This window comes from Puma concolor, chromosome B4 (genome assembly GCF_028749965.1).
Source record: "Puma concolor isolate L17-30 chromosome B4, mPumCon1.1.hap2, whole genome shotgun sequence".
NCBI lineage: Eukaryota > Metazoa > Chordata > Mammalia > Carnivora > Felidae > Puma > Puma concolor.
The window spans coordinates 14,977,148-15,003,381 of NC_141673.1; the positions used below are offsets into that span (position 1 = coordinate 14,977,148).

The 26,234-nt window shown below is 40.5% G+C and overlaps 1 protein-coding gene across 1 annotated transcript; it reads right to left on the reverse strand.

Moving 5' to 3' along the window:
• Nucleotides 1–1,844: 1,844 nt before the first annotated feature.
• On the reverse strand, nt 1,845–26,234 carry PWP1 (PWP1 homolog, endonuclein). Its single transcript, XM_025926725.2, has 15 exons — nt 26,031–26,234; nt 23,483–23,541; nt 22,931–23,115; nt 21,289–21,374; nt 21,092–21,188; nt 15,404–15,514; nt 14,432–14,562; nt 13,750–13,811; nt 8,426–8,522; nt 7,703–7,764; nt 6,168–6,279; nt 4,514–4,604; nt 4,302–4,423; nt 3,209–3,314; nt 1,845–2,436 (listed from the first exon to the last, which is right to left on the reverse strand). Exons 1-15 carry the CDS (start codon nt 26,100–26,102, stop codon nt 2,327–2,329), a joined length of 1,503 nt encoding a protein of 500 aa, XP_025782510.1. The 5' UTR covers nt 26,103–26,234; the 3' UTR covers nt 1,845–2,326.

The window sequence follows — 26,234 nt, forward strand, 5'->3', positions numbered from 1 at the left end:
AAAAATGCCACCGAAATTTAGAAAGGGATTGTACTGCTGTAGGTTACCTTGGGTAGTGTGGACGTTGTTATAGTTTTCGGTGTATAGGTCTTCCCGTTTGGTTAAATTCCTATTTTGTTCTTTTTGATGCAAATGTAAATGGGATGAAGAAACTTCTCTGCTAGCTCATTGTTAGTGTATAGAAATACAACTATATTCTATTCTGTGTATTGATTATTGTACACTGGAACCTTACTGAACTTTATTAGTTTCAGGTTTTTTGGTGGTCTGACCTGGTTGTTTTACTTTTTCCAGTCTAATTGCTCTGGTAAGGGCTTTCAATACTATGTTGAATAAAAGTGAGGAGAGTGGGCATCTTTGTCTGGTTTCTGATCTTAGAGGAAAATCTTTGAGCTTTTCACTGAACATATCACACTTGTGATATATGGCCTTTATTAGTTGAGGTATATTCCTGCTAACCCACTTTGCTGAATTTTTATAATGGCTATTCAATTTTGTCAGATATCATTTCTGCATCTATTAAGATGACCCTGTTTTTATCCTTCGTAATGAGGTGTATGATTAATTTGTAGGTATTGCACCCTTGCATTCCTGGAGTAAATCCCACTTGATTATGATGTCTGATCCGTCTAATGTTGAATTTTGTTAGTGTTTTGAGGACTTTTGTACCTATGTTCATGATATTGGCCTATAATTTTCTTGTGATATCCTTTTCTAGTCTAGTCCCAGGGTAATGCTGGTTTTATCAAATGAGTTTGAAGTATTCCCTCCCCTTCAATTTTCTGGAAGAGTCTGAGAAGATTAAGTATGCTTATTCAAATGTTTGGTGGAATTCACGCGTGGTGGTGCTGTCTGGTCCTTGATTTTTGTTTACTGGGAGGTTTTTGATGACTGAGTTGATCTAACTAGTAATTTGGTCCCTTTAGATTTTGTTTCTTAATGATTCAGACTTGGTAGGTAGTATATTTTGAGAAATTTTCCATTTCCTCTAGGTTGTCTGATTTGTTGTACTATATTCACAGAAGTCGCTTATGACCCTTTGCATTTTGGTGGCGTATCAGTTAACTTCCTTCTCGTGTCTGAGTTTGCATCCTTTTTCCTTACCTTAGTCCAGCTAAAGGTTTGTCAATCTTTTCAAAAAACCAGCTCATGGTTTCATTGATCTTTTCCTGTTTTTGTTTCACATGTTTCCTCCCTGATCTTTATTCCCTTCCTTTCTACTAACTTTGGGCTTCGTTTTTTTTTTTTTTTTTTTTGGTAGTTCCTGGAGTTGTAAAATTAGGTTGAGAGCTTGTTTTTTTGATATAGGCATTTATTGCTGTGAACTTCTCTTAGAGCTGCTCTTGCTGTATCCCTGAAGTTTGGGTATATTATATTTCCATTTGTCCCAAGGTATGTTTTAATTTCTTCTTTGATCTATTGGCTGTTCAGTAGCCTGTTATCTAATTTCCACATATTTGAAAAATTTCCAGTTTGCTTCATGTAATTTTCTAGTTTCATACTATTGTCAGAAAAGATACTTGGTATTTCAATTTTCTGCAATTTATTCTCTGCCCTAGTGTGGAAATTATTTTTTATTAAAGCTTTCTGTGGTACATGTGATATGTGTGCCTGGGAAGAATGTATATTCTGTTACTTCTGGAGGGAATGTTCTGTACATGTCTGTTAAGGCCAAAGTCCCCTACTATTGTTGTATTACTATTTCTCCCTTTAGGTCTGTTAATATTTGCTTTATATATTTAGGTTGTGATATTTAGGGATGTTCTAGCCTCTTGTTGGACTGATACCATCATAATGTTGTGCCCCCTGTCTTTGATAACAATGAATACCATGCTGGGGGTGGGGGGGGGGGGGGAAGGCAGGCCACTTTTAATTTAGTGATTAAACTTTACAAGTAGCATAGAGAACACTTCTAAAATCATGAACATCAACTGGAGAACAATCAACTCAGGAAGAATAATTCCTGGGTGTTCATGGCTAGTGTGAAATCTTGGCCAAATCACTGTTCTTCTAAAATTCCATAAATGACTATTTTACAAACCTAGGTTACCTATGACAGATGGCATATTTAAGGAATTATTTTTTAAAGACTTTTTTTGTTTTTATTACCCTCTTTAAGAAATGCAGTGGGAGCCCTAAACACCACATTTAAAAGGCAAGCACAAAGATCAACCCTGTTTGTGCTGCCCCCATAGCTGCAGGAGAATGTCTGGCAGTAGGAGATGAAATTTGTTTCAGTCACTACATGGCCGTAGCCATACATGGATGTTTTTAGGCTAGCTTTTTAAAAAACGGAGTTAAAGTAGTAAAAAGTTTACGATCCTCATTAAGACTCCATTGGTGTGTCTGAACTCCTGCTCCCAAAAGGGCCACTAATAGATGAACTTCTTGTATTGCCGAGAACAAGCCTCTCTCGTCTTCCAAATGCTTCATTTACTAAAACACAAATAGTTAAGAAATTACCAGATCAGAAAATTAAGAACCTATAATATAAAATAGAGATGTAGAGATGAACAGTATGATTCTCTGCCCTAGTGTGGAAATTAGTTTATGAAAATATATTTAATGCTTTATAAATGGGAAATGAAATTACCAAGAAGTCCAAGGTAACATTCTGAATGATGTTAATAGTGTTTTAGATTGGTCTACCATTTATTCTGTGTTTTGTCTTGTCCTGGATTATGTAATCCACCTTGATAAAGTGTCTCTTCTTTCATCTTTCTCTGTATCATAACCAGCAGAGAACTTTTTATGGATTTAGGACCTTTTCTCTACATGGAAGATTCAGGAATCAGTGGAGCTATGTCTTCTATGCAGATTAACTCCAAATAATAAATAAGCGGCCAGGTTCCCCTGAAGGGAGGTGAATGGTCTCTTGAGGAAGGCAGGACTTTGTACAAAGTAGTTGAGAAAAGGCAGATGATTCACACTGGGAAGGGGAGGGCTGTTCTTTGAGACCATGTTACATTTCCTTCCAGCTTTTCTAGAAATTCAAATTTTGTCATAAAATATTTTTAAAGCAGTTTACATTTAAATTATGAAGACAGATTTGTGAATATGAACATCTCCAAATTAAATGTGATCTCGTCTATTTCCCAAGCAGACTATATTACAGGATGAACACTGGATCTACCGAATATACTCGAGCCACACACTCTGTGTTAGCCCACAGAGAACTCGTTCAGAAAAAGGAAATTAAGATTCTTACCTGATGAGACTGTGCTTATATCCCAGACCCGAAGTCCTTCCTTCTGACCTCCAAAAGCATAAATAAATGGCAAATCGGGGCAACAGGAAGAACAGAAGAGAACTCCCTGGGAAGAAGAAAACAGAAGGTTAATGATTTCAGTCTTTCCAAAAAACCCCAATGTAAAGCCCTGTTCCTATCTATATGAACCTATCTGAATGGTAACAGAGAACCAATTCACCGGTATCTCTTTTAAGCCTATGAAGTAGTTCAGAGTCAAGGTGGAAGGAATATTACAAAATGAAGCCAGACAAGTTGGGCATGATACGGCTGTTCTGTGAGGATATGTGCACTCAGGTCTCTAATCTGCTCAGTATTCCCAGAAACTTTATTTTCCCTTTTAAGCAACGATGTTACTATGGGTCACCACTGAATCATTTTTTAAACTTCTAATTTTTTTACCTTTATTACTAGGTAATGCATATACATTATGGAAAATACAAACACGAAAAAGTATAAAAATCACTAAGATAATCACCATCATGTTTTGGGACAAGGTCTCGTAAGGACTTAAGCATTCAAATATAAGCATAGGATAGTACCATGTAATTGTGTCTGTAACCTACCTTCTCATGTTTGTAAACATCTACATATGCAATTATATAACTCAGTGCCTGGCATTTAAATATTTGCTAAATGAATTCGGTTATTTCTGAATTTTTCCTACTACATGCTAATCAATTTCAGTGTAGTCAAAACTAGTTATGCAAAGAGGCAGTGCTTAAATAAGCTGACCCTAATAGCTGCAATGCCCTAACAGTCCAAGCTTTCCTGGGATGGTCCTCAATTTAGAATTAAAAAAAAAAACCGTGGCCATTCCACTTGAGTCCCAGACAAGCCTCTTTCCACTCTTCTTACCAAGCAACTGTTAATCATGTCAGGTGGGACAGGAGCCAGATAGGGGAAATCAAAGATTAAGTCATAAACCTGGCACCAAATTGAACTAAGCTCAAAATTAACTTCCCAACAAATCCACATTCTTTAATGCAGTGATTCCTAGGGAAAGATGACAATACAGGTCAAAAGCAGAAAAAATGCCCAGAGAGAGTCTTACCATTTTCATGTCTCTAGAGTGAACCAGACTTGGCCTGTCTCCTAATATGTCCCAGATTTTCACATATTTGTCTGCTGATGCTGTCACAAGACAGCCCTTGATTTGACTACTTAGATCAAGACCTGAAGGAAGATAAAAGATCAGTTCAGACTCTGACATAAAGATTTACTTTACCATTAAGTTACAAGAAATGAAACACTATTCTTGCTTACCGGAGATTTCATCATTGTGTGCATTGAGTGTAAAAACTGGCTTATCTGAACGTGCATCCAAATTATACACAAAGCCGTCATCTGTGCTGGCCTGGAAAGAGTAGAAGATGGGCAAGATCATGACACATGGCAATAAAACTTAGCAATGGGTAAACAATGTAAGTTACAATGAAACCCAGCTATTACCTGAGGAGCTTATTACAAAATTTACTTGTGGACAAGCTGAATTTGTTCCTACGTGAATTAATCCACCTCTTAGACAACTCTGCAGTTGGGTATGAGGACAAAGTGCTGGTCATGGTATGGACTACAGTTAGAGATGTGGAAGTAGAGGTGAGATCCAAGAGAACAGAGGCCTGGGGTGGGGTGGGGGGCACAGTCATTTAAGGTACATGTTGAGGAGGAACTCACAGAAGAATCAGAGGGAGGAGGGCATAACAAAGGTCAGAGGAGCCAAGGAAATTGTGTTTCTGAAGAAAAGTGATGAATGGTGTCAACATTTTGGTGGAAAGGTTTAATCTGCTAAGGACTGGAAGACAGCAGGGGGTTGTTACACTTCCAAGAAAGGGACAGACTAGGTAGAGACAGACCTAGTCAAGGATGGGAGAGACTTGAGCCTATATATGGGCTGAGGGCAAAAGAGCCATTAGAGGAAAAGGAGAAAAAAAGGACAAGTGACTCAGTCTTGAAGCCAGGGCTGCGGAAGGGGACAAAAACAGAAGAGGACAGAAGTCTCATCCTTGGGAGGCGTGGGAAGGTGGTTACACCATTTTATTGTAATCCCTTCCCATCTTCCTAAATATTTGTGATTTTAGTACCAATGACAACTTGTCAGCAAATAACCTCAGGAAATGTGTGCTGGAGTGTCGAGAGCCAATGTACAATACGGCATTCAAATACAACTGGGACCTCACTCCCGATCACAGTTAAGTGGAGTCTGGCTTCAGGTAACAGCTGGGAGCGACACTGCACCTCTGAGCACCTTTGAGATTAAATGTTCTCAGAATCACTGTTTCAGGAACCTTATTAAAACTGTCCACATGTTTAAGAAAGTGGTTTTTCTCTCATTTATAAAGCACTAGATATGTACTTTACGAAAGTTAGGAACTATATGGATGTGCCACACTTTCTTTAATCTTCTGGATGAAAGCTGGGATGTTATTTCTCCATGGATTGAAATGTCAGTGGAATATTATTTTTATCTTTAGATCTAAATACTTCACAAGATTAATACAGAAAAACAGGGCAGGCTGAGCGGGCAGAGCATGCCAACTCTTGATCTCAGGGTTATGAGGTCAAGCCCCATGTTGGACATGGAGCCTACTCAAGAAAACAAAACAACAGAAAAAGCTTTTCAGAAATTCTCTCTACAGTGGAATTAAAATGAGTCGTTACTAGGGCGCCTAGCCTACATGGCTCAGTCAGTTGAGCGTCCGACTCTTGGTTTCCACTTAGGTCATAATCTCAAGGTTCTTGAGTTCAAGCCCTGCAATGCATTAGGCTCTGTGCTGGCAGTGTGGAGCCTGCTTGGGATTCTCCCTCCCTCCCTCTCTCTCTTTCTGCCCCTCCCCCCATAGTCTCTCTCTCTCTAATAAACTTAAAAAAATAAGCCATTAGCAACCTAGATAAGCAAAACAGTAGTATGTAGTCTTACCAAAAAATGACAAGGTGAAAAGTGATTCCAAGTCACTCTCTCAATCTGCCCACTGAAACGCCACATCCGATGGCTTTCATCTGGACTTCGGCAGTCATACAAAGCCACTGACCTGAACACAGACAAGCAAAGTCAGGGTTTTAAGAGTTCAATTCTTCTATATGTTGTATGTTTATTTATAATGAAATGGTAATAAAACAACCCTGCGAACTCGAGATCCAATTATTTACAGACAGTTTTAAGGTTCTAAAAGCAGAAAAGAACTGATTTTCACTAACTGGCAGACTCTGGTTCTATCACTTGAAGGCATTGGTGGCTCTGGATATCACAGTAGCCTTAACTGTCTCCAGGCTAAACCCTCCACTTACAAGATGAATCCTATCTGCAAAAGACAGGACAACTTCTTAATTTCCCCTTTCCCAGCAGTGCTCAGAGCCAGATAACCCATGTTTGAGCTACATTTACTCTCTACAAGTAGGTTTCTGTGCTGGGGGAAGCTAATGGATACACCTTTGTGATTCTGAATGAATCCCAACCAAAAAATATAAACCTATCACTTTTCAAAAAAATAAGGACCCTGGGGCTCCTGGGTGGCTTAGTCAGTTAAGCATCTGACTTTGACTCAGGTCATGATCTCTTGGTTTGTGGGTATGAGCCCCACGTCGGGCTTCACGCTGATAGTGTGGAACCTGCTTGGGATTATCTCTCTGCCTCTCTCTCTGCTCCTTCCCCAAGTACACTTGCTTGGGCTCACTCGCTCTCTCTCAAAACAGATTAAAAAAAAAAAAAAGAAGGAGGAATCAAAGACTGCTAATTGGTTTTTGCTTCTATTAGCTATCTCTACCTTCAGACCCAATCCATAAAAAGATGCAGACACATGATTAGAAACCCTCTGTGATGGACTGTAATGGGTCTAACTCTTCACCTCTCCCTAAATCCATGCCCTCGGTCAATAATGTTGGAATCCTTCCATAAAGGCAGAGTTCATTTCCTGCTCCATGTGATCTCATTCGGCCAAGAAAGCAAGACAGAAGTATACTAGTTCTGAGCCTAGGTCTCGAGAGGCCTGGTATCCCTGCTTAAGCTTCTGACCTCAGCCTGAGAACATGTGTGGGCTAGCCCACTGGTCCCACGAGGATGTGAAACACAAGGAGAGATGAATCTTCATGGCCCTACCAAAACAAGCCAAGATTAGCAGACCTCCGATTGAATCTAGCCTAGATTAGCTCAATGTTGCAGTGGTATAGGAAATAAATGTTTATTATTTTAAGTCACTGAATTTTGGGATAGCTTGTTTCATAGCAATGGCTAACTCATACACCCTCTAAAAATCAAAGTAGCTGCTAGTTAGGAACTACATTATTATGACAAAAACACATTCCCATGCAGACTGAAAGAACCAAAGTTGAAAGGGAAAACTAAGTATTAATAAAAGTTTAAACACTCAGTAATATATTCTGAGCATCAAGTGATACTTTTTAAATCATATCAAGAGGATATAAACAACAGGGATAACTCCTGCAGTGTTTTCTTACTTATCATAGGATCCAGAAATCAGAGTCTGTGCTTCAAATGGATGAAACTGCAGAGTCTGGACCTAAAAGAAGGAAACATAAAAACAGATCTATGTTTGTTTGGTTTTGGTAAAACTGCTTAATACTCAAGAAATCAATTTGGCAATGTTTCCATAAATTTTTCCTTTGAAACGTAGTACTATTTAAAGAAACAAACGTACTACATAGTCAAAAGGACAAAACATATTTTCAAATAAAAGCAGTCACTTAAAAGACATAATGCAGCATTTCTCAAGTTGTGTTTCACAGAATGCACATGTCCCTCAAATGCTAAATATGTGCAGAACAAAACAGGGAGTGGCCAAGCTTACCTGGACAACTCCACACACTCCGGAAGCCCCACAATGTACACCAGCACATTAGATCCCCGAGTTCTGCAGTAACACATCTGTCACATTCTTTAACCTCATCTGGTGACTGACACCCCCGTCTCTTTTTAGGGTCTCGGTAAACATGCTATAATGTACTAGTGTTTCCAGTCACTTCATCTTTTTGTCTTCATGTCTGCATCTCTAAGGTGGGTAATTAATTATATCATACGGGGCTCTGTGAGGATCCACTAAGACAGTATGTCAAAGCATTCTGTAATTCACAAAAAGCCATACATAAATGTTTGGGATTATTTGTAGCCAATATGTGTCCCAGATTTTTTTAGAATCCATTTTATCCACTCAATCACCATACCTTGTCTGTGTGTACGGCAAGGCTAGCTGCTGGTTTCCCCAAGGACATATCCCACAGAATTACAGTGTTGTCAGCTGATGCACTTGCCAACACGTTTCTGAGAAAGGGAGGAGAAAAATCAGGTAATCTTTTTTTAAAGTCAAGAGCACTAAATGTAAGAATCCCATTTTCAATAACGACAAAGGGAATGAAACACTTAAGAATACATTTTAAAAAGAATTCAAATTTAAAAAAGATTACTGAAAGAAAGAGTATCTAGATGAATGGAAAGATATCCCATGTTCATGGATTGGGAGACAATGTTGCTAAGACAGAAATTCTGCCATCTACACACTGATCTAGGTTCAATTAATCCCTTTCAAAATCCCTGCAAACTTTTTTTTTTTTTTTTTTGGCAGAAAATGAACAAGCTGGTTTTTCAATTCATATGAAAATGCAAGGGACTCAGAATAGCCAAAATGATCTTGGAAAAGAAGAGCAAAATTGATAAGCTCACAGTTTGGATTTCAAAATAGACTGAAAAGCCACAATAATCCTAACAATGTGCTACTGGCTTAAGGACAGACACACAGGTGAACAGAATAGAATGAAGAATGAACCCTCAAACTTATGGTCATTTGTTTCTGACAAGAAGGTTCGTATCATTCACTGGTCAGTGGGGAAAAGAACAGTATTTTCAACAAATAGTTCAGGGACAACTGGATATCCCCACACAAAAGAATGAAGTTAGACCCCTATCTCACACTGTACTCAGAAGAGATCATGGACCTGCCAATGTAAGAGCTAAAACTATAGAACTCTCAGAAGAAAAGAGGTATAAATCTTTGCACCCTGGGTTAGGCAATGGTTTCTCAGATATGACACAAAAAGCCTAAGCAACAAAAGGTATAAATAAATGAAACATCAACATGAAAAACTTTTGTATTGCAAATGATACCATCAAGAAATTGAAAAGACAATCCACAGAATGGGAGAAAATATTTGTAAATCATATATCTGATAATAAAGGACTCGATTCTAGAAAATATAAAGAATCTCAACTAAACAGAAGACAAATAACACAATTAGAATATGGGCAAAGAATATGAACAGACATTTCTCGAAAGATCTATATAGCCGGTGAGCATGTGAAAAGTTGTTCACTAGGGAAATGAAAACATGGGATACCATCATACTCACAGGATGACTATAACGAGAAAGACAAACAAAAAGTGCCAGCAAAACAGAAAAATTCGCTACCTTGCTGGTGGGAATGTAAACGGTACACACATTACCATATGTCCTAGCAATTAGGTATATATCCTAGAAAATGAAAACACAGGTCTGTGCAAAAATCTGTTCATGAATGTTTACAGTAGCATTATTCATAATAGGCAAAGGGCAAATACAAACCAATGTCTATTAACTGGTGAATGGATACACAAAATATGGTATATCCACACAAGAGAATATTATTCAGCAATAAAAAGGAATGATGTACTGATAAATGCTACAATAGGATGGACCTTGAACAGATTATACAAAGTAACAGAATCCAGACCCAGAAGGCCACATATGGTATGATTCCATTTCTAGGAATGTCCAGAACAGTCAAATCCATAGAGACAGAAAGATCAGTGGTTGCCAGGGGCTGGAAGGACAAGAGAATGAGGAATGACTGTTAATGGTTTGGATTGCTTTTTGGATAAAAATGTTAGGGAATTAGACAGTGGTGATCATTGTACAACTTTGGGAATATACTCCAAATCACTGAATTGCACACTTTAAAGAGTGAATTTTAGGACATGTAAATTTATACCTCAACTTTTTTTTTTTTTTTTACAAAAAAAGCATTAAATGCTATTAATAGAAAAACCAATTTGCCTATCTCTTAGGGATCAAGCACTAATAATGTAGTTCTACAAGTGAACACAAGCTTGGAGCCCAGGAAACCTGAGACGGATTTCTGGTGCTGCCATTTATTAGCTATAAGACTTAGCTAAAGACTTAAAAGTCAGTCACACCCCCTTGCCTACCAATGAGAATGCTACAATCAATTTAAAGTTATTACTATTCAAGCACATGGCTGAATGACCAGAATACAGTAGGCCCCTGATGTTAGTTGCCTGCCTTTTCTCCTTGTAAAAATATAGATATTCCTGAAATTGAAAGCTCATTCTTCAATATCTAGTTTGACATGGCTTGATACAGAATCAAGTCATTAGTGATAGTAGTATTTGTTCAGAAAACTAGTATGCTGTTAAAATGTCAATGGGTTCATTTTTGGATATTATTTCCTCAAGAAGTATTTCCATTATACAAACTGCTTTCAGTTTTATTACTCCCATTTAAGTGACACGGGTAGGGTTCTCTTTAAGATGATCATGTGTATTCAGATCATGTTAGCTTTTTCCCCTGCTCAATGAATTTCAAACCTTCTAACATTAAGTCCCATAAACAAGCCATTAATGTTTTAAGTCCTTGGCATGTCACAGACTAAATGTTAAATTCCCAATATTTTATTTATATTCAATGACTGCCAACAGCAGAAAGTTAAGAATTTTACGGTACATTTGTTTCTCATCCCAGTCCTTTCTCAAACATCTGAGATTCCTTCCACATTAAAATTCTTCTTGTATGAGGCTTAAAAATAAACACCCCCACAAAACTCCCAATTGCTACCCATTCCCAAGAAGAGCACTCTTCAATAAGAGTACGAGCAGAGAACATGCATTTGGTCACTGGGAGCATTTTAGGAGAAACCAAGGTCCCCAGCAAAGACAACATCAGCATGTTGTTCTTCACCATGATCCCAAACCCTATGCACCAGGAGATGGAAAGTATTTAAAAGCATTCTGCACCTTTTTGGTAAAGAAAGGGTAAAGGAAGACCCAGGTCTAAAATAAGATGGAGAAAGCAGAAGAGTTTCGGGATGAAGACACATGAGGCACTGCAGTGAGGGAGACGTGAGCGCAGACGGGGCGGGACAGGAGCAGGGGGGCTGGCAGAATGTGAGCGGGAAGAGGGAGCCACCGTGGCTGGGGACAGGGACTGTGGAATCAGCTTGATGATGAGGGGCTGTTCCATCAGAACAAACTTCCAGTTACCCAAAGTAACAGCTGCTATATAATAAAAATTTAGTTTTTGTAATTACTGTGACAGCTCAGATCTGTAAATGAGCAGGTTCCTCAAAGCACGGTACACTCATATTCGATCTCTTATTTACCTGCCCATTTATCAGGAACAGGCCCAATTTAGACAAAGCCTGGAGAAGCTTTCAGAAACAAAATAAAACAAAGCACAACAGATTTTTGGTCCCTTGCTCCAGATCTGACTCAATCTTGAGAGGATGAGAGCCTAGAAACCGGTACCTTAAAGGGTCACCCAGAAGATTCTGACTGGCAGGTTAAGTTTGGGAGATACTAACCTACATAACTTTCTTGGGTCCATTTCACCAAAAGGTTCTAACTCTAAAGAGGTCCGAACACAAACGAGATGCAGATGTCCCTTGGTAAGCTAGCACGCTGGGATCCTCCCCAGAATGCTCACAATTCCAAAGTATCCTGTGTAATAGAAATGCTAAGAAAATGTGCCTCAGACAACCCAGTTTGTTTTTACCTCTCAACCTAATGCTTACCTTCTTTGCCTTAGTAGCCCCTCAAGCCGACTATGCTATTAGGAAAATGGTCTTTTGGGGTAACTGTTAAGGATGAATATAAAGGATATGCAGATGAAACATGCAAAAGAAGTGGAACTCTTACCTTAAACCATATGTAACAATTAACTCAAAATGGGTCAGACACCTAAACCCAAGAGCTAAGACTGTAAAACCTTTTTTTTAAATTTTTAACGTTTTTATTTATTTTTGAGAGAGAGAGAGAGAGAGAGAAATGAATGAGTGGGGGAGGGGCAGAAAGAGAGGGAGACACAGAATCCAAAACAGGCTCCAGGCTCTGAGCTGTCAGCAAAGGGCCTGACCCAGGGCTCGAACTCGTGAACTGTGAGATCATGACCTGAGCCGAAGTCAGATGCTTAATGGACTGAGCCACCCAGGTGCCCAAGACTGTAAAACTTTTAAGGGAAAAGCTTCATGACAAGGATTTGGCAAAGACTTCTTGGATAGAACACTAAATGCACAGGCAACAAAAGTAAAAATAAATGGACTACATCAAAATTAAAAACTTCTGTGCATCAAAGAACACTATCAAAGGAGTTAAAGGCAATCCACCAGATGGGGGAAATATTTGCAAATCGTAAATCTGATGAGGGATTCTATCCAGAATAAAGAATTACAACTCAATAAAAAAAAAACCCTAACAACTCAATTCAAAAATGGGGCAAAGGACTTGAGTCAGCATCTCTCCAAAGATATACAAGTGGCCAATAAGCACTTGAAGAGTGGTCCTCAAAAAGGTAAACAGAATTGCCACATGATCCAGCAATTTCACTTTTGGGTATATACTCAAAAGAATTGAAATCTGGGACTGAAAACACATATTGGTACACCCATGTTATTTACACCAATGTGCAAAACAGCAGCATTATTCACAACAGCCAGGAGGTAGAAGCAACCCAAGTGTCCATGGACAGATTTATGGACAAACAAAATGTGGGCTATATGTACAATGGAGTATCATTCAGCCTTAAAGAGGAGGGAAAGCTGGCCACATGCTACAACATGGATGACCTCACGCTAAGTGAAAGAAGCCAGTCACAAAAGGGCAGGTACCGGGATTCCACCCGTATGAGGTAATTGGAGGAGTCAATTCAGAGACACACAGTAGAGTGATGGGTCGTAGGGCTTGGGGGTGGCCAGAATGGAGAGCTGGTTTCAAGGGCACATAGCTTCTGTTTCGGAAGACGAAAAAAGTTCTGGAGTTGGATGGTGATGATGGCTGCATAACAATAAACCATACACTTAAAACATAGTTAAAAATGGTAAATATTATGTATATTTTACCACAATTACATAAATTTTAACAAATGTGGGTGAGATTTTGTGAAAACTAAATGAAGTGAGGGCAACGTCTCCCAGGAAGAGATACAGTTTGGCACCGTGGGTGCCGCAACACACACAATTTTTCCAGTGGTGTTGGAGAGGGCACCTGCTCGCCACGTATGTAGCGAAACCGAATGCCCACCAAGCGTAGAGCTGGCAGGTGGTGTGGGGGCCGCAAGGATACAGACAACAGAGCTCTTGCCTTCAAGTGGACATACTGCAGGAAAGGGAAAGAAGACATGGACACAGAGACCCCCAACACACAACACAGAGACAGGTGTAGGCATGAGGTGAGAGGACAGTGGTTACAGTCTCTAACAATCCTCCAAATGTTATTGCTTTTTACCTGATCAGCTTATTCCAAGAAAGGTCCAGGACAGCATCGGTATGCCCCTCTGCTGAGGAACTCTGTAATAATTGTTTAGTTACTTTTTGTATTAAAGTGCCCCCTGTAATTGATGGGTTAATTTGAAAGATTCTTTCAATCTTAAGGTTATTGTTCCATCTTAAGCAAACTTGCTTGAAGACCTAGATAAAGAAATACCTTGTCTTCTTATTAGAGACCCATGATAAATACTCCTTACAGAAGAGAAACTGTAGTCGTTCTTAATCTAGGTGGTACAGTTCTATAAATATCACCCCCCACCCCCAAAGTCAAGTTTTCAAAGCTACAGGAATTAATACCATGGGTATTTGGAATTCAATATACTAAAGGCTAAATAGAAATTTTTCAAAAGTTCAAAACCAGCATATTGGCACGAATAGTTACCACCTATCAAAAAGGATCGTAACCAAAGAGTAAGTAAACTGTTTTGTGTAAGGATGTATAATGTACCAATGGAAGTTTTGTGGAATCAGAGATCAGTTTTTCCTTGGACGGGCTTTTTGAAACCAGAAACTACAGTAACTACATAACTATCTGTCCTGTTCCACCAAAGTGTCTAACTGAAAAAGTGTATGCTCTCTTTGTCCCCCCAACCAGTAAATTTATCTCTGTCATTGGAGTTTTAAGTAATTAACTTGTTTACCTTCTTTCCTTTCTTTTTCTTCTTTTTTGACAGTTTACTTCCAAGTGTGAAGACTGGCTCTAAAGAGTCCACTATATCAAGGTCCCACACTTCAATAACAGGAGTCATATTTCCCACAGCAATGTAATTTCCTACAGGAGGAAACGAGGTGTTTGATTTAAATAATTAAAAATACTGTACTGCAGACTAACGGCTCAGAGTGGTTTCTCTCAGACTTCCATATGCATGTGTTACCACCTGAATATTGTTAAAATCCATATTCTGTTTCAGAAATTCTTGAGCGGGGGGCCCTAGGTCTGCATTTCTGACCAGTTCCCAGGTGATGTCAATACTGTGCTGCTGGTCCTTAGACAATAATTTGAATAACGAGGGCTCAGTCTCTTGGCCCAGGGTCCTCACTTAAGTCAGTAGAACAAAAACCCTCTGCCACCTCCACCCGTGTTGTGAGGAGGAAGATCTAATCAGATCACGAATGTGAATAAGCTTGGCCAACAAGATGTAAGGCAGGAGTATTACCAGATTTCACCTTTCTTAGGGAGAAGGGGGTGCAACTAGTAATGTGCAGCTGTGGCCAAAAACACCAACATGAGAACCTAATTCTCTCTTCATTTTGGTTTTACTTGATGTTTTCTGAAAACAGTCACGCCATTAAACTCCTGGACACTTCATGCTATTTTATGCTGGGCTTTTTTTTTTTTTAAACTTCACCCAGTTCTACAGAGGCTAATGCTGTCAGGCCCTGTTCTTCTGCCCTCAGTGGAGCAGCCACCTCTTTTTTATCTGATGTCCAGACACATGCAGACTCAAAACAACTAAGTGATTGTGTTTTAAGAACTATGTAACTTCATAAAGTAACATTAACTTCATAAGAAATCATCAACTGTGAAAACATTCACACAGGACACATGACTTATGCTATGGAATCACATACAGGACCAGGAAACACTGAGCCATCTGAGTTGTTCTAGTTACCTGTAGAATCATCTGGGCTAGGATCAAAATTCAGCCATTCCACGCTTAGAGGGTATGCAGACAGCAGTATATCATGATGCACATAAAAAGAATCTTCTTCCTGATTATAAACTGAAAATACTGGGATAAGACTTTATTGCATGACAATAAGAAATCACATCCCACTGAAAAGAACAGACTCTCCCTATTAAACCTACCGGAGCCATGGGCTTAAAGTGAGACACATTTGATGGCATTAAAAGGAGCCTCCAAAATTGTTACTGCTCAGCAAAACTTGTGCAAATCTCATATATTCCTGTCATCTGGTGCGCTCCAAGGAGCCAGGAGCAAGGACAGAGAATGGACATCTGCCTGAGCACTCTGCATGCGCACTGTTCACACGGTCCTACCTTCCGGTCTGCCCGCTACAGAAAACACTCATAAGGGCTCCGTAGGGAGTACTTCATTACGATCTTTTAGAGGTCTATCTGCTTATAAGAAGAAACAGAAAATAATACTGGAGAGAAAGAACTCGTACTTAGAAATCTCAAAGCTTGTCGAAAATTACTTACTTCTATTTTTTAAATTGCTTCTTTAATATTTAGAGACCAACAATGTAAATAAAGCTCTTGAGACTACTATTGGAATCGGACAACTAAAAGAATCAGCTCCTTATCATTCGCAGTTATACTGTTAAGGAGCAAAAAATACTGTTAAAATCAGTGACTAAAAAGTCTTTCAAAAATTATATAATGAAACACTGATAAAATAGAACCCAATCAGAAATTCCTCCAAATATGCTTTTTATTAGAAAGAAGCATTATTGAGAGAGGCCAAGGATTTTTTAAAAAGATTCCTCAGACCACTTTCTAGGTATGTCTCCAGAGGCAAGGGAAACAAAACCAAAAATAAACTACTGGGACTACATCAAAATAAAAAGCTTCTGCACAACAAAGGAAATAATCAACAAAACTAAAAAGCAGGGGCACCTGGGTGGCTCAGTTGGTTGAGCGTCCAACTCTTGATTCTGGCTCAGGTCATAATCCCAGGATTGTGGGATTGAGCCCCGTGTTGGACTCTGCACTAAGAGTGGAGGCTGCTTAAGATTCTCTCTCTCTTACCCTCTCCCCGCTCTTGCCCTCTCTAAAAAACAAACAACAAAAAAAACAAACTACAAAGCAACCTACAGAATGAGAGAAGGTATTTGCAAATGACGTATCAGATAAAGGGTTAGTATCCAAAATATATAAAGAACTTATAAAACTCAACACCAAAAAGCAAATAATCCGAATTAAAAATGGGGAGAAGAGATGAACACATGTTTTTCCAAAGACATCCAGATGACCAACAGACCCATGGAACGATGCTCAACATCACTGATCATCAGGGAAATGCAAATCAAAACTACAATGAGATATCACCTCACACCTGTAAGAATGGCTAAACAATGATGTAAGAAACAACAGGTACTGGCGAGGATGTGGAGAAAGGAGAACCTCTTGCACTGTTGGTGGGAATGCAAACTGGTGCAGCCACTCTGGAAAACAGTGTGGAGGTTCCTCAAAAAGTTAAAAATAGAGTTACCCTACTATGATCCAGCAATCGCACTACTAGGTATTTACCCAAAGAAAACAAAAATACTAATACAAAGTGATACATACATGCACCCTGGTGTTCTGTACAGATGTTGTGTGACTTATGCATTTCCGCCTGGAGCCGCACATACACAGTCATGGGGGCTTAGTTGGCTTACACTCTGTATCTGGCCTCAGGATCAAAACTGGCCCTTCTGTTCCTGACACTGAGAGGGATTAACGTGCCTCACATTCTTCCCTGAGCCAGACCAGCCTGTCCCCCTGGAGTGGATCAGGGAGGGAAGAGGAATATGCAGACACCCGGGCTCCTAAGATTGTTGATACCATAAGAGAAACAGGAAGAAACAGCTTACTTGGGACTGCACTTAGGCAAACTTAATGACTAAACATAAATCACACCTGAGTGGTGTATGTATGTATATGTGTGTGTGTGTGTGTGTGTGTGTGTGTGTGTGTGTGTATATATTGCCCCTAGGGAGCAGCTAGTTGGAAATCTCACCTGGGGGACACTCTGCCCAGGAACCTCAATTGGGACTCCAACCAGGCTGTTCACCGCTGGGCTTCCCCAGCCGGAAGGTTGGCTATTATAAGTACCCGACTTGATGTATTAAGCCTTCTCTGTTCTCTATACCTCTCCCTCTTTGTTTACTGTAATTCTCTCCCTCTTGTTTACTTATACTTCCTTTTCCTTATAATTAATAAAGTCTTCCTCCATGAAACTGAAAGTGCAGCTATGGTGAATTCTTATTATTTATAACACCTCTTGTTTATAGCAGCATTATCTACGATAGCCAAATTATGTAAACGGCTCAAGTGTCCACTGACTGATGAATGGATAAAAAAGATATGGTATAGGAGCACCTGAGTGGCTCAGTCGGTTGAGAGTCTGACTCTTGATTTCAACTCATGATCTCACGTTTTGTGAGAATGAGTCCCCACAGAGGGCTCTGTGTCGATAGCGCGGAGCCTGCTTGGGATTCTCTCTCTCCCTCTCTCTGCCCCTCCCTCGCTCAAAATAAACTTAAAAAACCCAAAAGATGTAGAGTGTGACACACAATAGAACATTACCCCACCACAAAAAAGAATGAAATCTTGCCATTTGCAGTGACATGGATGGAGCTAGACAGCATCATGCTAAATGAAATATGTCAGATGGAGAAAGACAAATACTGTATGACTTCACCCATACATGGAATTTAAGAAAGAAAATAAATGAGCAACAGAGAAAAAAGAGAGACAAACCAAGACTCTTAACTACAGAGAACAAAGTGATGGTTAGCAGAGGGGAGGGGGGGTGGGGAGAAAGGGTAAAATAGGTGATGGGGATTAAAGAGTTCACTTGTGGTGATGAGCACCAGGTATTATATGGAAGCGTTGAATCACTATATTGTATACCTGAAACTAATATTATACATATATTAACTGGAATTTAAATTAAAAAAGAAAAAAGTCCTCAAACTTCTGCATCTGGGATAGATCCTGGGATTGGCAGATTCCATGTCATGTGACTTCCATATGACTTCACATTGAGATATATGTTCAAAATGATAAGCTTGTGATCCTGCAAGAATCTCAACTATGGTCAATGTACTCAGCTTACATTTTTTAAAAATTTTTTTTTTTTTTAATGTTTATTTATTTTTTTGGGACAGAGAGAGACAGAGCATGAACGGGGGAGGGGCAGAGAGAGAGGGAGACACAGAATCAGAAACAGGCTCCAGGCTCTGAGCCATCAGCCCAGAGCCCGACACGGGGCTCGAACTCACGGACCGCGAGATCGTGACCTGGCTGAAGTCGGACGCTTAACCGACTGCGCCACCCAGGCGCCCCTCAGCTTACATTTTAGATAAAAAGGATAAGGCTGCTTCAAAACAATCTTCTTTTAACCATGTCAAATCAACATTCAGATCAGCTTTAGAGTGCAATTTTGAATTTTTTTTTTTTTAATGTTTATTTTTGAGAGAAAGAGAGCACATGTGCATGAGCAGGGGAGGTGCGGAGAGAGAAGGGGACAGAGAGGATCTGAAGCAGGCTCTGCACTGATGGCAGAGAGCCCACTGTGGGGCTCCAACTCACGAACCACGAGATCTTGACCTAAGCCAAAGCTGGACACTTAACCGACTGAGCCACTCAGGCACCCCTTGAACTCATTCTTGATTAGAGATATGCTGAATAATTTGGAGATCCAACCAAATCCAAATAAAATATATCCTTATTGACCTAGCTTAGAAGGAAGAGGGAATGCAACTGCTTTATTTAACTTAACTCCTGATACTAAATTCAAAGGAATGACTCCAGTAAGCTCACACAGAATGTATAAAAATCGATGGCAAATGCGAACAGTTTCAATTTTCTGAAATTAGAATTGGTCTTAAAAAGAGAGAGAGAGAGATGGCGAGATATAGCTGCACAGAGCCAACATTTAAAAAAAAAAAATGGTCTTTTAAAAATTTCACCAACATGGTTTTCATTTGAAATACATAAAGATCAAAGATCATTAGAAGAATAACTTCACACTGAGGTACCTGCTATTTAAAGCCTTTTCATTTTATAAATAGATCCACAATGGGCTATGGGATTAAAATGGCTTAATCTACAGGCTTCCTGCAGGCAGCCTTAAAGAGTTCCAGAAATCCAAGCTACGAAATCGAATAAGTGACAAAGTAACCTAGAAGATGCCAAAAAACATTAAACATAAAGATCTTAATTTTTAAAAAATACATATATTTTAAAATGTTTACTTTTGAGAGACAGAGAGAGTGAGGGAGAGCATGTGCGTTCAAGTGGGGGAGGGTCAAAGAGAGAGGAGAGAGAATCCCAAGCAGGCTCTGCGCCATCAGCACAGAACCCAATGTGGGGCTTGGACTCACAAACTGTAAGACCATGGCCCGAGCCGAAACCAAGTCAGATACATAACTGACTGAGCCACTCAGGCAACCCCCTAATTTTTTTTTAAGTTAGTTTGTGTGTGTGTGTGTGTGTGTGTGTGTATTTATTTATTGAGAGAGAGAGAGAGAGATGGAAGGGCAGAGAGAGAGAGAGAGAGAATTCCAAGCCAGCTCTGTACTGTCAGTGCAGACCCTGAGGTGGGCCTTGAACTCAGGAACCATGAGATCATGACCTGAGCTGAAACCAAGAGTTGGATGCTTAACCAACTGAGCCACCCAGGTGCCCTAAAGATTTTAATTTTTGAGCTATGCAGCTATGTTTCCTATAATAAAAGGCCTTCGCCTAACAGTATCTGTAGAGCTTCGAATTTTAAAGACAGATGAATAGAAGACTGTTGGAGAAGGACAGACATGTCTGAGGATGTGTGCACGGGAAAAGGGGCAAGAAAAGCAAAAGGGAAAATCTAAAGGCAGAATATTGTAGACATCCTGAAGGTCTTTTTTTTAGAAAACAGTTATTTAATGTTTGTTGAATAAATATCAACATTAAATACATCTGATACAAAAATCCAAATGAAAATGAAAAATTCAAGTCAGTGCCTACTTCAGATTCAAAGCATTCACCTCTGGCAGTGGTACAAACATTCCTTGAACTGGGAAAGGTGACCAGAGGAATGGAGACCTTAGCACTGAATTATTGTGAAGAAATAAAATGTTTTGCAAAAAGGGAAATATTTGAATTGACTGTGGAAAGTAGGATAAAAACCTGTCTTTTGAAGGTAATCTTTACCACATAGAGAGAAAATACCCAAAAAAGAGAATGCAGTAAAAAACCAGGGCAACAAGTTACCATAGGGTAATGAGACTATAATTGTTTCCTGCATTTTCATTCTGTTTTACTTCTAGGTTTTCTCTAGTGGGGGGTGGGGGGAGGATGGGAGGAGGGGAGTGAAAAACTGGCAAAAATGTTAAGATAAAAGATTTAAAAACCCCATTAGCACCTTCCAGGAGACCTATTTCCATAAATAAAGCCAGATACCAAAGTGACAGACCAGACCACACACGCCCAGGCACAATGACCAGAATTTCTGTAGACTATATGTAATTAACCACGTAACTGAAACGAAATCTAGCAGGACCTGGCACCTAAAAACTCATAATAGTAACTATTATAGTGATTATTTTAATCTTAGAGGACCTTTCTGCAAGCGATGTCCCCCACTTACCATGCACCTCTAAATTGCACTGGTCTTGTTCAGCTCTGCCACAGACTATGAGATTGTCACTGGGCTTGATCAAGAAATCTTCACGTTCATATTGTTCCTAAGTGGGAAGAAAAAGTCATTAACTAGAAGCATATATTTGGTAAGGTTCCCAAAGACTTACTAAGAAGCATAATTAGAAAAGCCATGTAAGTATTTACCGTATCCTTCAGAGTAACATAAGGATCTTGATCATTACTTCCATAGACTGTAAGACCCAAAAGAGACTCACCAAGAGTTTCAGTATCTGTAAAAATTCATAAATTGAAACCAGTAAGTCATTTTGACGAAAGCATTCTCCTACAGTATCCAATATTTAGACTAAACTCCAACTGTCTATTTCATAACTGGATCATCCCTAGTCAGGAGAGGAAATACTGAGTAATCAACAGGAATTTAAAAGCCATTTATATGTGATCTTGGACTGCGTATCTGATAGTCTTGGTATTCACAATGTTCCAATAAAAGAATTAAACTGTGAAGCTCTCTCTTAGAAAATATTACAACTCTGCTCAGATTCTCTAACTTGCTCCTTGTAGTCATTATTAAAAAGTGCTACAGAGAGGTGGCCTTGAAAATGTGGAGATAAAATTACCCTAAAACACTAGAATTGATACAAATAAGGGTGGCCTGGCCAAATCAAATTTTAAAAATGATGAGTTTCACAAAGTTAAATGGGCTTCTTTATTGCAAGATTTCTGAGAACTGCTGATATGCTAATTTGCCATATGACTCTGAAAGAACCACTACTGTGCCTTTTCCACTAAACGTACTTCCAACTGGCATTCTCTTATGGCATTATCTGCAAGGGTGACACAGAGTACACCCCAAATAATGGAAAACTCAGGAGAAGAAAGATACTCTAATTGCTGGGGGAAGCTACTTTAAGGAAGAGGACGATTCAGTCTTGAACATTTGACCGGCAACAGACATGGGAATTTCAACTGGATGAGAAAGAGCCAACAGTCCACATAGTGTGGGGATAATGAGGAAGCAGTTTCTGAATGCCATTTCTGCAGGTTGGGTTAGCTCTTCCTTTCTTTGTATTCCCATGGCACTCTGTCCTAGCAGGATGGGAGCAAGGTTAGGGGCCCACAACCCCGAGTCCGAAGGAAAACACTATTCTCTGCATCTAATGAAGTACACGGAGAGAATAAAGGCTTTAGAGCAAGAGAATGTTCAACCCTCAGCTCCACTATTCAGCAGCTGTGTCACATTGGTAATGTTACTTCATCTGTGTAAGCCTCAGTTTTCTCTGTAAAATGGGGGTAATAACTCCTCTCTCATTAACACAAAGAGACTCATTCAGGTATAGTGGAAACACAGTATTACATTAGGTTCAGGTGTACAACACAGGGATTTCCCATCTCTTATACATCATGCCATGCTCACAAGTGTAGCTACTGACGGTCAGCATACAATGCTATTATAGTACCTGCGACTATATTCCCTATGCTGTAACTTTCATCCCCCTCCCCATGACTTATTCATTCCATAACTAGAAGCCTGTATCTCCCACTCCCCTTCACCCATTTTGCCCATCCCCCAACCCAAGTTACGGGTTATATTCACTACTTACAATAAAATATATGATACTGTGTTTTTTTTTACACTTTAAATTAGTGGGTTAACTTATTTTCTAAACTAGTTTAGGAAAGACACGATCTTCCCGAGCCTTGAGCCAGATTATTTAACTGGCATAAAGGACAACGAAATCTCACAGTGAAAGTCTGCAACACTAGAAGCATGATCTAATACACGAAGCTTGTGATTAAAAACCAGAAGAAGTGAGTGAATTCTAACCTGGGTCACCTTCCTCATCATATTTATCTAGGTCATACTCGGCCAGTTCATCATCATCCAACGTCCTGTCGTCCTCTGGGTCACCATCTTCCAGGGGTTCCCTTGGTCGTGCCTGGGTACGTGCACTCTGCATGCCATCTTCCGAAGGATCGCCTGTCTCCTCTTCATCACTGCCACCTTCTTCTCTATGCCAAGGGAACAAAAAGATAAAGAAATCACCCAAATGGTACCATTTAATAACAAGACCACCTGTCATCACTGTTTAAGACTTCCACTTCACCTAGACTTTAAAGTCTACCTAAAGTAGATTATCAACAATCTTTTTATTTTTTTATTTTTTGAGAGACATAGAGAGACAGAGCACAAGTTGAGGAGGGGCAGAGAGAGAAGGAGACACAGAATCCGAAGCAGGCTCCAGGCTCCGAGCTGTCAGCACAGAGCGCAATGCGGGGCTTGAACTCACAAACTGTGAGATCATGACCTGAGCCGAAGTCAGACGCTTAACCGACTGAGCCACCCAGGCGCCCCAGATTATCAACAATTTAAACTTACTGTAATTTTTCCTTTGCTTCAGCAATGAGACGTTTTACTTCTTCTTTACTAAGCTCTACCTGTAAGAGAGCAAACATTTCATTGAGACATGGCGAAGGAAATCATTCTAAATCTCTGAATTACAAAGAAGTTTACAAACTAATGTAAAATATAACTTCAAAAGACATCAAGAATTAAACTTCAATCTAGACTCTCTAAATTCACTGTAAATGGGAGTTTTCACATGTCTTTAATTAAATCCTTTCCTACCTCAAACTGTTAAAAAAAATTATGCTCAGTCTACCTCTTCCCAGACTTTCCAAAAAAGACTGACTTGCATAAACTGACTTCTATGATAGCCCATCTCATTTCTTTTAATTATTCTGTTTTCTTCTTGGTTACTTCTCATTTTCCCTGTGGGTATTCCTAAACAAACCATCCTTGCCTTGCTCTCCTGCTCATTTTCTGGTTCTCACTGCCAACGATTCACTCATCATGCTGTTGCTTTCTTGTGAAGCTCATTCATTCTGAATACTAAAACTACCACTTACAAACTGATTACCCCAAACTCTCCCCTCTAGCCCCACACTCCAGTTCCATCTTTCTAGCTGCCTTTAAGACCCTCTCCACTTGGGAGATCCTGTACAAAATTGGAATCATTCTCTTCAAAACTGCAGTTTTTCGCCTAATCAGTGCTTCAGTACCTTTTAAAATACCCCATCAGTGCTAAACTGTAAACTCCCTGAAGACAGAAACCAACTTGTCATTGTGTGTTTATGCATATAGTTCAATGCTCAGCTTATGGTAGGGATCCTTGTATGAATCAGTCACTCACTCAGTTTGCACTAAACCACCTCTAGTAATATGGAAATCCTTGAGGGGTGACATTCCATTGTTCCAGAAACCAAGGGTTTTTAAGTTTAACTAAAAGATAATTCTTTTTCTTTCTTTCTTTTTTTTTTAACGATTATTTATTTTTGAGAGACAGAGTGTTAGTGGGGGAGAGGCAGAGAGAGAGGAGACGCAGAATCTGAAGCAGGCTCCAGGCTCTGAGCTGTCAGCACAGAGTCCGACGAGGGGCTCAAAAACTCATGGACTGCGAAAGCATGACCTGAGCTGAAGTCGGACTCTTAACGGACTGAGACAGCCAGGCACCGCCCCCCCCCCCCTTTTAAGATACTTATTTTTCTAATTATTCTCATTGATCTGGGTTTCTCTGGGATTTTGTAGCATAAACTCACCTCTTCTACCTATAACCTCTTCAAGCAGTTCCCAAACATGTTGGCAATTAGAATCACATGGGGGAAATCTTTGAACACTCCAAACCAATTACATCACGTATTTGGGAGTGGGGCACAGGCATCGGTATTTTTTAAGTAAGCTCTATGCCCAATAGGCGGTGGGGGGCGCTTGAACTCATGACCCTGAGATCAAGAGTCGCATGCTCCACCAATTGAGCCAGCCAGACATCTTAGGCATCAGTATTTTTTGAAGCGCCCCCAAGTGGTTCCAGTATGTTGACATGTTTGGAACTCGTATAGCCTTTAAAAGCCTATATATCCCTTTTTACTAACAACTATTACCTCCTTCAATAACTTCTAATGAGATCATTTTCTGGCCCCGTTATAAATATGCACTGGAGCCAAACACTGATGAATAAAAAAGCAAGTCTGTGCCTTAGTGGAATTTACACCTCCCGGGGACTATTCCAATCCCTCATTCCTGTTAATTGGACGTCCCAGCCACTTACATTCCTTTCACTTCTCATCTCTGGTCATCACCGGCCCAATTACATTCAATCCAACGCCCCGCCCCTTCCTTTACTCCCACTGACATACATGCACTTGTCAACTCCATAAAGGACGGGAATCTTTCTGTTTTGTTATGCCTATCTCCAGACCCTGAACAATGCCCAAAACGCAGAAAGCACTTGTCAGTATCAGTTGAACAACTTACGTCATACCTCCACTACAGACTCATTCTGTAACTTCTGTAGGTCTTTCCTTCATAATGTGTCACGTTTACCTCTCATCCCCCACTGCCGCCATCAACATCTCACTTGGATCGCTGCAGAAAATTCCTCATTCAACTCCGGGCCTCACGGCATCATGGTCTCCACACCAGTTTTCCTAACCTACACCTCTCATCCCCGCTCACTCCTCCGAACGCAGGAGTGGAAAGTGGTTTCACACACGTGCTCCCTCTTCCCGTTATGCCTGAAAACGCACTGGGGTGTGCGCGAAGCCAGGGTGCTGTCAAGAAGGCTTTGGGGAGATTTCCCACTCTGAGGAACACCCGCCCTCCTCCCACCGAGGAGGTCCACGTGCCGACCAATTCGGGGGTGGGGCTGGACTCGGGGGAGGGGACCGTGAGGGGGCGCGGCCCCCAACTCCCAGGCCTGGGGAGCCTCAGGCCTCCTCACGACAATCAGGCCAAAGCCGGCCTCACCCCGTCCAGTCACAGCAGCCACGCCAAGTCCGCATGCAGAGGGTCCCGGTTCTCCAGGCGGGGCTGACCGAGGATGCTGCGAAGAGGCCGCTCCCCCTACCTTCCAGCGACCAGGCCTCACCTTGTCCGGAGTCTCTTTGGCCACGCCGCAGCGGACCCAGGCCACGCACGTCACCTGGCGGCTGCGGTTCATGGTCTTCAGCTCAAGGGCACCTCACGCTACAGACTCGCCCCCAGCAGCACTGGGCCTCCCGCCGACTCCCAGCCCGCACGCTCAGCGCCCAAGCCTGGGTGCGCTGCCTGCGCACGGCGCACGCGCGGGCTC